Source organism: Girardinichthys multiradiatus, chromosome 19, assembly GCF_021462225.1.
Source record: "Girardinichthys multiradiatus isolate DD_20200921_A chromosome 19, DD_fGirMul_XY1, whole genome shotgun sequence".
NCBI classification, from domain to species: domain Eukaryota; kingdom Metazoa; phylum Chordata; class Actinopteri; order Cyprinodontiformes; family Goodeidae; genus Girardinichthys; species Girardinichthys multiradiatus.
Genome location: NC_061811.1, coordinates 76,132 through 88,267, shown reverse-complemented (window position 1 = coordinate 88,267; position 12,136 = coordinate 76,132). Strand labels below are relative to the sequence as shown.

Below are 12,136 nucleotides of genomic sequence, written 5' to 3'. Positions count from 1 at the left end.
GACTGAATGATGGCAGTGTAGAAGATGACCAGCAGCACTTGTGGAAGGTTGAACTACTTGAGTTGCCTCAGGAAGTACAGTCTCTGCTGGGCCTTCTTTCGAACAGTGTCTATGTGTGAAGACCATCTCAGGTCCTCAGAGATGGTGGTTCCTAAGAACCTGAAGTGGTCCACAGCTGATACGGTGTTGTTGAGGATGGAAAGGGGGGTGTATAGGGGTGGTGTTCTCCGAAAGTCCACCACCATTTCCACAGTCTTGAGTGGGTTGAGTTCCAGGTAGTTCTGACAACACTAGTGTACCAGCCGATCCACCTCCTCATCACCGTCCTGGATCAGACCAATGATAGTGGTGTCGTCTGCAAACTTAAGGAGTTTCACGGACGAGTCCGCTGAGGTGCAGTCATTTGTGTACAGAGAGAAGAGGAGTGGGGATAGAACACACCCCTTGGGGGCACCAGTACTTATTGATCTGGATTGGGAGAAGATGCTCTCCAGTCTCACCTGCTGCTGTCGGTCTGTCAGGAAGCTGTTGATCCACTGACAGGTGGAGGCTGGGACGTTGAGCTGGGTGAGCTTCTGGTGGAGGATGTCTGGTATGATGGTGTTGAAGGCCGAGCAGAAGTCTACAAACAGGATCCTGGCGTACGTCCCTGGGTGGTCAAGGTGTTGCAGGATGAAGTGTAGACCTAAGTTAACAGCATCATCTGCCGACCTGTTTGCTCGGTAAGCAAACTGCAGGGGGTCCAGCAGGGGGCCTGTGATGTCTTTCAGGTGCTTCAGCACCCGCCGCTCAAAGGATTTCATGACCACAGACGTCAGGGCTACAGGCCTGTAGTCATTTAATCCTAGGATGGTGGGTTTCTTGGGAACTGGGATGATGGTCGATCGTTTGAGGCAGTAGGGGACCTCACACGTCTCCAGTGACTTGTTGAAGATCCTTGTGAAGATCGGAGCGAGTTGATTTGCACAGGCTTTCAGACATGATGGGGAGACGTTATCAGGTCCTCCAGCTTTCTTTGTTTTCATGCGCTGAAAGAGCCTATTTACATCTTCCTCAAAGATCTTTAGTGCAGGAAGAGGATCTGATGGTGGGGGGTTGGTAGCTTTGTGGGAAGAACTTGTTCCTGAATGAGATGTGGAGGAGATGGTTTGAGGTGTGAACGGCTTCCTGTCATGTCTGCAGTAGAAGCCATTCAGACGGTTGGCCAGGCGAGGACTCTGTTCAGGATGGGTGGGGGGGTCAGGTTTCTTAGACCGGTCCATACAGCTGAAGTGTCACCAGTAGAAAGGTTGTTCTTCAGCTTCTCACTGTAGCTTCTCTTGGCTGCTTTGATCTCCTTTGTTTGTCTGTTCCTGGCCTGCCTGTACCGCGCCCAATCTCCACTACTGTGAGCTTCTTCCTTTTCCCTGTGCAGATTCCTGAGATGTGGAGTAAACCATGGCTTGTTGTACCCAAAGGTGCAGAAGGTCTTGGTCTGCACACACATGTCCTCACAGAAACTGATGTTTGATGTCACCAGGCCTTGATGTCATCAGTTAGTTGGTTTAGGTCAGTGGCTGAGGTTTCAAAAACAGTCCAGTCTGTGCATTCAAAGCAGGCCTGTAGCATCTGCTTTGATTCCTCAGTCCACTTCTTAACAGTGTGAACCTTGGGTTTGGAAGCTCTTAGTCTCTGCCTGTTGGTTGGGATGAGGTGGATTAGATAATGATCCGAAAAACCCAGAGCAGCCCTGGTGACAGCATGACCTTCATTTATATAAAAGCAGATTCCGCCTCTTCCCCGATAGCTCCGCGCTGCGATCCACTCTGAACAGCTGGAAGTCCGGCATCAGCAGTGCGCGGTCCGGGATGTTTCCACTCAGCCATGTCTCGGTGAAGCAGAGAATCGCTGATCCGTGGAGGTCCATGTTTTTATCGGTGAGAAGAAGCAGTTCGTCCATCTTGTTGCTTAGAGAGCGGACATTTGCCAGGTGGATTGAAGGCAGTGGTGGGCGAAGTCCTCTTTTGTGGAACTTTACCAGCGCGCCAGCACGTTTCCCACTCCAGCGCTTTTGGCGCAGTATCCAGTATAGTGCTGCAGCTCCGCTCGCCAGAAGCTCAGTGAACCTCGGATTGATGAAAGATGGTGAAAAAATCCCAGGAGAGGACTCTCTGATGTTGAGAAGTTCCTCTCTACCGAATGAGACCACAGAATTGTGGCCCGAGACCACAGTACTGTGGCTCCAAAAACATATAAGCACGCAAAATACACAAACAAAGAGAGAGCGAAGCTCCGAGGCGGCCATCTTGGTGCCATCTTGCTTAATAATGAAGGATTTCATTCATCTGCTGAATAAATTTGGAGGTTTCAATATCAAGGTGTTTCTCAGCCCTTTGCACCGATTCTCTGTGGATATGAGATTTTTTCGAGACTTCTGATGATTAAGAAATGGTTGAAAAAAGCATGTTCTACTACATCTGTGAACTTTGACAACTTTAATACCTTTTGGGGAAAAAATACATCTTTTCAAGCAAGATGGTTTCTGTTTGAACAAGCCAGGAGCCAGACGTTTCACATCTAATCTCTTCTATTTAGTAAATAATCCGCCAGCAGCTTCGACCTTCAGCAGAGAACATGGAGCATCAACAACAATGATAACGCTGCCTCCGACAGCTCCAGCAGAGATAGAGTTAACCAGGCAGTTGGGTGAGAGAGAGGATTCATCACAAAAGGTCTCCACAGGAAAAGTGGACCCCCGGTTAAAACTCCCTCCCCCAAACCCTGACCCAGGCCGCATGACCTCTACCATCTCTCCACTGAGCCCAATTCTTGCTTTTCTGGATTTCACTGACAACATGAAAGAACTTTTTAAGATTGGGACCCAAATGGTTCTGACATCTTCTCCATTCAACACCCCCCGTGGCCGAGGCCCTGCTACTAAACCAACATCTTCCAAATGCTGCAGACCTCCACCACCTCCTAATCTATCTCCTCCTAATCAGGACCTTCAAATCACTTCTCTGTGATACAGTCTGGGCCCCAGTGGTAATTCTATCAGAAATGATCATGTCCAGGAAAAACTTGGGCCCCTAATAGGAGATAGTTGTAAAATCTCTGTGTTTATACGTGACAGAAAGAACAAAGCCAAAAGGATAAGAGACAGTAATAAACAATCAAAAAAAGCCATAAACTGTCAGGTACAACCAGACACAGAGTTAATATCAGCAACTAAGTCATATAAACTGGCTTTATTGAACATTAGATCTCTGTCAGGAAAATCTTTTTTAATCAATGACTTCATTACTGACCACGATCTTGATGTTATGTTTTTAACAGAAACATGGTTACATGAATTTAATGAAGCTCCCATTCTGATAGAGGCGACGCCTCCAAACTACAATTTTCTTTGTGAGAGCAGACAGCAAAGAAAAGGTGGAGGGGCCACTTTGTTTAAAGATTTATTAGAGTGTAAAAAGTATTTCTGGCCAAATTTGACTCTTTTGAATATTTGGCTCTCCAGGTAAAGAGCCCGGTCCGAACCATGTTCTTGAATATTTACAGGCCTCCTAAGTCTGATTATGACTGTTTAATTATTGTAGGAGACTTCAACATTCACATGGACAATCCTGAAGACAGAAGTACAATAGATCTATGTGACACTCTTAGAAATGTTGGTTTGACTCAACATGTTAAACAGTAAACGCACAAACAGGGACATATTTTGGACTTGATCATCACTAAGGGTCTAAACATTTCCAAGGTGTCTGTAACTGATGTTGCTCTATCTGACCACTTTTCTGTTATTTTTGAAAGCATCATCTGCAATGACTCAGTTTGTCAAAGAGACATGATAAGAAAACGCATCTTTAAGGACGGTGCTGCTGAAACCTTTAACCAGATTTACTCTTCTACCTCCACTTTGCCCTGTAACACTGTAGATGAGCTGGTAGAAAACTTTCATTCTAAAATCTCAGACATCATTGATTCAGTTGCTCCAATTAAAGTGAAAGTCGTTTCTGGGAAGAAAATGTCTCCATGGAGAAGTGCTCCACCAGTCAGAAGTGAAAAAAAGGAGTGTTGAAAAGCTGAACGCAGGTGGAGAAAGACTGGACTCCAGGTTCACTATATTATCTATAAAGAGAGACTATACAGATATAACCTACTACTGAAAAATGCAAGAGAATCTTTCTTTTCTGAGATCATCAGTAAAAACATTAACAATGCTGGTGCATTATTTGCCACGGTCGACAGGTTAACAAACCCTCCTGTAACTGTAGCTTCTGAATTCTGTTGGAATTATGATTATTGATTAATTAATCTTTATCAATAATTATAATTAAAAATCATAATTTGACTAAATTAATTTCTTAACCAAAATCCTCATTTATGAATTGAAACCAGAGATGTTTCTGGTGTTGTAATTGTGGCTCAACGCCTTTGATAATTACAACCGTTAAATACTCCGTAATAATTAATAACTATTACCAGAGATGTCGCTGTTTAATCGACCGTTTCTGCCGAAACGTGTGGAACTTTTAACCTTATCTTGACTGAAGAATCACTCTTGCACAAAATAAACACAGAACGCCTTCTGTTACCATCTATGTGAATATTTATTAAATCACAGCCTGATACAATCCGCTCTTCTGATTTAATAATCTTCACCAACTCAAACATGCAAAGTTCTACACAAAAGGGGTAAAATATCTAACTGAACAAAATAAAGCAAAACAGCAGTGGGTGTGTATGGAATCAAACCAGCAGTTATGGCAAAAATGATAATATGACAAAGGGATGTGGTGGTGAGTGGAGGAGGGTCGCAGCTCCAACTGTAACTCAGTTATACTCAGTCATAAAACATCCCCCAACGCTGGGCGGGATGAGCAGACAAAGCGTTATAAAACTTTTGGCGGCAAGCTAGCAAGCAGTAAAGTTGAAGACAAAGAAAATGGTGAATTTCACCATGAGGTTATTTTAACAGTCCAGTCTCACAGCACACCTGCGCTTGCTCTCAGGTGTTCAACAACCCTGCAAAACACACACAAAGCTGGGGAGCGCGGCGGCCTCCAGACATCAACACGGCACATCAAAGTTTCAATAAAAAGGTTACATGCACATATCATTCAGAACACATTAGATTAAATAGCGAATCTCATCGCACTAAAAATCTCCTGTACCCTGCCCAGACTTTCTAAGAAATAAATAAAATAAAGGATGGGTTTTATTTGTCGTTGTCTCCCTTCTGAGCGGGGTTGAGAGAGAATGGGGTGGAAGTTGGAAGTTACTGCGCGTCCACAGTTAACTTCAGGAAAAGCGGTCAATCTTCGTCCTCTGGCCTCCTTGGCGAAAGGGAAAATATGATCTGACCATCAAAGTCGACTAGAACAAAACAAGGTGGCGATTCGTCTCCTTGAAACTCCGTGTTTTTGTAGTTACGTGTTAAACTCACGTCTTCGATCGGCAAAGTGAAATTTCTGGCCTTCTTATTCCAGAAACCTCAGTTATGAATTGTTCGTTGGCCAACGAGAGAGAATAAATGAGATCCACTCGGGACTCTTCTCCAGGTGATGCTTCAAATGTCGGTAACCGTGTCACGGTCTCCAGCTGAAGGCAAAATGGTGGGTCGTCTCATCCTCTGTTATATAGTTGACGGTGGCCTCAGGGCTGCGACGCCCCTGTCTTATCAGCCGCAGGGGGCCGACGGGACCTGTAGGCACGGACTGTCCTGGATACAAAATGGCCGAAAACGCCAGGAGGTCTGGTGGCGTCCAGCAACATGCAAATGGTCCAATATTCAGCAAACAAGTGGTCAAACAACTCCACTCTACCAGGGCCTGCAATGAATTTGTTAACTTCTTTACTGAAAAAACCCAAAAGATCAGAGAGGTAGTCAGCACATCCACATCAACTCCAGTACCAATGTTGTCTCCAACTAGAACTGATTTTGATTAAATTTCCCAATTTCACCAAATAAACTACAAAAACTTAGAAGAAAACGTACAGCAACTTAGCTCTTCTTCCTGCTGTCTCAATCTTTTACCCACAGCTTTCCTTAAGAAAGCTTTGCCTGTAATAACATCTGATTTAACACAAATAATAAACACGTCCCTTTTGTCAGGTATTTTCCTCCAGGCCCTGAAAACAGCAATTATCAAACCTCTATTGAAAAAGAACAACTTGGACAAGCTGCTACTACAGAACTACAGGCCTATATCAAACCTCCTCTTCATCAGTAAGATTATTGAAAAAGCTGTGTTTCAGCAGTTAAACAACTTCCTAACAACGACCAACCACTTCGATGTCTTCCAGTCAGGTTCCTGCTCACCACAGTACAGAGACTGCTCTTGTCAAGGTGTTCAATGACATCCGTATAAATGCAGACTGTGGAAGAACTACAGTGCTGGTATTATTGGACCTTAGTGCAGCATTCGACACTGTTGATCACTCCATTTTATTAGAGCGCCTGGAAAACTGGGTCGGCCTTTCTGGTACAGCACTCAATTGGTTTAAATCCTACTTGAAGGAAAGGGACTTTTTTGTGTCAGTAGGTAACTTTACATCAGAGACCACAAAAATCACGTGGCGTTGCCCAAGGATCCATCTTATGGCCCCTCCTATTCAATATCTACATGCTCCCCCTAACTCAGATTTTAATAAACAACAATGTAAGTTATCATAACTATGCAGAAGACACACAGCTATACGTTACGATGTCACCAGGTGACCATGAACCCTTTCAACCGCTGGGTAAATGCTTAGAAGAAATCAATGCATGGATGGGCCTAAATTATCTTCAGCTGAATCAAAACAAAACTGAAGTAATAATCTTTGGACCAAAGGAAGAGCATTTAAAAGTTAGCACACAGCTTCAGTTAATACAGCTAGAAACCACCAGTCAGGCTGGAAACCTGGGTGTAGTGATGGACTCAGACCTGGACCTTCAGAGGAACATAAAGACAGTAACAAGGTCGGCCTTCTATCACCTAAAGAACATCTCCAGGATTAATGTCTCAGCAGGACCTTGAAAAACTAATTCATGCGTTCATCTTTAGTAGAACTGATTACTGCAACGGTGTCTTCACAGGTCTGCCTAAAAGGTTGATCAGACAGCTGCAGTTTATCCAGAACGCTGCTGCCTGCGTCCTCACTAGAACTAAGAAAGTGGAGCACATCGGCCCGGTTCTAAAGTCCCTACACTGGTTCCTTGTAGCTCAGAGACTAGACTTTAAAATACTTCCGTTAGTCTATAAATCACTGAATGGCTTAGCACCAAAATACATTACAGACTTATTGTCAGTGTATCAACCATCCAGACCTCTCAGGTCTTCTGGCTCAAATCTACTCTCCAGAACCAGAACCAAACAAGGAGAAGCAGCTTTTATGCTCCACTAATCTGGAATAAACTCCCAGAAAATTGTAAAAGACACTGAAACCCTAAATTGTTTTAAATCAAGATTAAACTTAACAACTTATTTGATTAGAGTGGCCTTTGACTGTGCCATCTAAACTTTATTAGTTAAGCCCATTTTTCCTTTCATTTTCTAATCAACCATTTTATCATTTATTTTTATTTAATTTATTTTCTATTATCCTCTTTTTAATTTTTATTCTCTTTAATTATTTAATTACCTTTATGCCACTGCAATGTACTTTTCCTATTATGTCTCTCTTTTTTTTCATGTACAGCACTTTGAATTGTCTTACTATGGAAATGTGTTATAAATAAACTTGCTTTGCCTTGCCGTCATCTGACAAGCTTCTGCTGTAGCTCCTGGAAGGCTCTGATCCAGTTGTGTTTAGGGTAGTAGTAGCTGCTTTAGTGGCTTCATTTAGGAGAGAAACAGAGCTAAACAGACACACTCTGAGCCAGGAGGATGAAAAATGGCATGAAAAACATACCAGTTACTCACCGCAATAGCTCCTTTACTAGCTATGTTTAGGAGAGACAAGGATAAACTCTGAAAGACAGGGCCAAGTGGATCATCAGTAGAAGGTGACCATTAAGTTATTGGCAGCAGCAGCTCAGCCGATGCCCCCCTCCAGGAAGGTGTCACAGCTAAACACAGAGCCAGGCCAGGTGTAGCTTCTATGAAAAGAAGAGGTAGGGAGAGAACATAACTTTAATGGCAGCACTTACTGCAGGTAATGCATAACTGAAGAGTAGTATGAGAATGTAGCGAAGAGGGTGAAAGTGGTCATTATGTCCTCCAGCAGCCTAAGCCTATAGCAACATAACTACACAGATAGCTCAGGATAACCTAAGCCACTCTAACTATAAGCTTTATCAAAAAGGAAAGTTTTAAGTCTAGCCTTAAAAGTAGACAGGGTGTCTGCCTCACGGACTAAAACTGGGATCTGGTTCCACAGGAGAGGAGCCTGATAACTAAAGGATCTGCCTCCCATTCTACTTCTAGAGACTCTAGGAACCACTGGGAGCTACCAGAGAGACTAACGTTACGTTTCCTCACTTCGAAAAGGAACAAATGTAGGATACTGTAGTGGCTTACCATGCTGTTGAGCTCACTTCCCCCTCATTGACTTCAACATGTTTCCATTTCAGGTGCTGTAACATCACCACCAGGGTGCTCCAGTGCCATGTCCAATCACTTTTGCAATGCTTGCATGTTACACATTTTTTAGTTTTGTGAAGCTTTATGTGTCCCCAAACTTTTGAGGACTTGGGTTGAACTGTTTTTTCTGCGTCACTTAATTTTTGTGAAATTATTGCCTCCGCTCTGCTTCCACCTCGCTCCGCTCTGCGGGCGATGTAAACGGCTCCACGGCATGGCAAATAACGCAGAAATCGAACGACACAACAAATCAATAATGAAATGTGTTGCCAGCACTTTTTATAATCAATTTCTATCAAATTTTATCAATTTGTTGTTGCAGCCCTAGACCAATCAGATCTCTGATGTATGATGGAGCTTCTCAACAAGCAGCGAGTGCTACGGTGGGCCCCTACCCAGGTCCAAAACACTTAGACAGCCAAGTCTTTGTAGCAAATCCCTCCTAGCTGCAGCCAGATGTGCTCCTCCCTAATCCGGACTTCTAATGAATCCTGCATGCTCAAGCCTCCTCTGGCTGAGCCCCATGCATTCAAGTTGAGACATAAATAATCAATTTCTTGTCTAAAAATCAACGCCTGTAAGAAAATTCACTGCTCTAAAATCACAAGAAAATGGATCAATCAGCACTTAAAAGTTGCCCACTATGATAAAATCATAAGAAATTGTTCTTATAAATTACATACGCTTATTGCAAAAATGATTAAAATCATGTTTTACTGTCACTTCTTGTAGGTTCCTGAGTGGGCAATTGAACCCAGGCCAGTCTTAAGGCTAAGAAATTATAAAATAAAATTTTCCACTAAATGTGAATTAAAAAAAAATTTCCCACTCAGGTGTGGACAGCTGTGAAAAGTGGCTGAGCTGCAGGAACGAGTTCCTCCACAAGTACCTGCACCAGGTGCTTACCAAGCTGCCCAGCTGTCCCTGCTCCTACCCATCTGAGGTCATCTATGGCGCCATCAACATCCAGGACTCCGTACTCCGAAAGACCTACCGCTGGAGAGACGCCAGCGGACCCAAAGAGCGGCTGGACATCTACAAGCCTTCGGCCCGGTTTTGCATCCACTCCATGCTATCGTACGACAGCACAACGCTGGGGGCGCAGCACTGCTGCTACGACAACAGCATGAGGCTGATAACACGTGGCAGAGGAGCTGGAGCGCCAAACCTGATCAGCACTGAGTTCTCCCCAGAGCTGCACTACAAGGTGGATGTCTTGCCCTGGATCCTGTGCAAAGGGGACTGGAGCAGGTTTCATTCAGTGAGGCCACCGAATAACAGGCTGGAGTGCACGGAGAACCCTACTGAGCTGGTGTTCCAGATGGAGCTCAAAGAGGCCCAAGAATACTGAAGACTGGTTCTGAGAGAACTTTAAAAACAGAGAACAATCTGTGCATGAAATGAGACCATCTGACCTGAGCAGCTCTCTGTGTGTGTGTGTGTGTGTGTGTGTGTGTGTTCCTGTTTGTGCACTGAGTGAGGATCGTTTGTTGTACAGTGAGGATGTTCTCATGGTCCTCACTTGCTATCTTACCAGGGGTTAGGTTTAGAACTAAGGTATGACTTGAGTTAAGGTTAGGCTTATAGTTAAATATGTACTGGTAACGGTTAGGTTTAGGGCTAGGGTCAGAGTTACGCCATAGAAAGGGTTGAAAATCAATGAGAGTCAATGCAATGTCCTCACAACATATAGGAAGACAATAGTGTGTGTGTGTGTGTGTGTGTGTGTGAAGAAGGTTATTTATTATCCAGGGAGGTTAATCATAGAGAAAATTCATGTGATGCTGCTAAACAGGAAATGAATTGTTAACTGGTCCAGTATAAAATATGATTTTGTTGATCTTTATTAAAAAAGAAAGAATACTATTATTATTATTATTATTATAGCTTCCCTTTTTGTCTAAAGAATAGAACCAGCATTGGATCCTAAGATAAAAGCCTAACAAGTTATTTTTCCATCATTTAAAACTGGGGAAAATATGTGATCAGATGTACAAGATCCTTCTGGTTTGACAATATTTAGTAAAAAGAACCCAGCATCACATTATTCACTCAAAGTCTTCACACAAAAAAATCCCAATCCAACTGCTTTTATTAAAAAACAAGCAACAATCATTCCCACTGTTAATGAAATAATTATTACAGTTCTCATCCTGTTACCTAAAACATTGAGTCATTTTGGTACCTAGACTTAAACTATAGAATAAAGGTGGGCTAAATGTAATTTTCCTGTTTGCTATTCTGCTATATTATAACACATGTCTAACAAGCTGATTTTAGTGGGGCTATCTGCTGTGGTAAAGCCTACAATCATCTGCTCAACACACGCACTGCTCATAGCTTGCCAAACTGTAGCTGTAAAACACCTTACCTTAATTGGAGTGATAAGTGGCGCTCCTTTAATTTAAAATGTAGCAGCTTTGGTAAAGCTAGTTGACCAGCAGTGCACAGCAACAGGTGGGAGAGGGGCAAAAGCCACTGCTGATCCTTCTCTGACGTCTCATTAAAAGGACTACAAACTGCAGGAAGGATGTGATGGGAACGTTGACTGGTTTACCCTGACACCAGTGACCTCTTGATCTCCCACACAGGGAGCTAAAACTCAGCAAGCTTTAACTGACAGCTGTTTGCTAAAAGAGGAAAGCAAACGTTCTTGAGTCGACTGCTGTAACCTGTCTGTGATGCTCAGCTCCTCATCTCTGTTTGATCAGCTCTCTTTGCCTCAGAGTTGTTGCTTCTGGGAATTTTCACTCTCAAATTGAAGCTGCCTGTGAAGGAGAAGGGTGTGATGATGGAAGGAAATCACACTGATTGCTTTGTGTTTTAAAGTATTTCAGAGTCAACATACAGACACATGAGAATAAATGTTTCTTTGAACATTTTTACTGAAAACAGGGGATGCTAAAGTAATCATGTTAAAGATTAGGAGTTCCTCCTACTGCGTAACTCACCCTAACCCTGCTATTTCTTTTATACTGTTCAATTGTTAGGATTAATTGGAATGTATGAACCTGACTGTTGTGAAGTGCCTTGAGACAACATGTGTTGTGAATTGGCGCTATATAAATAAAACTGAATTGAATTGAATTATTGAAAACCTATTTTGTAACCATACAATACAAACTAATTAATGATGATCACATGATAAAAAAAGATCCCAAAATAAATTAATAAAAAACAGAGATGCTCAGATATTATCTAAATACAGTAAATAATGAAAAGCCTTAATAAACCAAATATTTTAAGATGTTGAACATAATGGTAAAAGTACCCTTTAAAGAGGAACTAAACCCCAAACCTTTTTACAGATAAACTGTAAACTGGGCCTTCAATCGGGTCACCGAGGCTTTGCTGCCCACTCACAGGCGCTGCCCTTGCTAGATGAGAAAAGAGGCCATATTAGGTAAGTAGAGGAAAAAAATCATATTTCATACTTTATCCTTAGCAGGATACAGTTTGAGATTGTAAAAAACCTGGCTTTAGAAAGCCAGACTGAAAAGGCTCAGAGAACTGTAGCCTACACTATAATTAATGATCAAAAGACCGCTTTCTAATAGGTTGGAAATTATAATCATATTTGGTATCAA

The 12,136-nt window shown here is 42.7% G+C and overlaps 1 protein-coding gene across 7 annotated transcripts in view; it reads left to right on the top strand.

Annotated features, from left to right (window-relative positions):
* Nucleotides 1-11,636, top strand: part of ism2a (isthmin 2a) — a 76,273-nt gene extending 64,637 nt beyond the window's left edge. For all 7 annotated transcript variants that reach the window (XM_047346152.1, XM_047346150.1, XM_047346146.1 and 4 more), the window contains one exon: nt 9,383-11,636. In XM_047346152.1, coding sequence (XP_047202108.1) covers nt 9,383-9,900 — 518 coding nt within the window. In that variant the 3' untranslated portion in view covers nt 9,901-11,636. The remainder of the gene's footprint in view (nt 1-9,382) is intronic.
* Nucleotides 11,637-12,136: the final 500 nt, after the last annotated feature.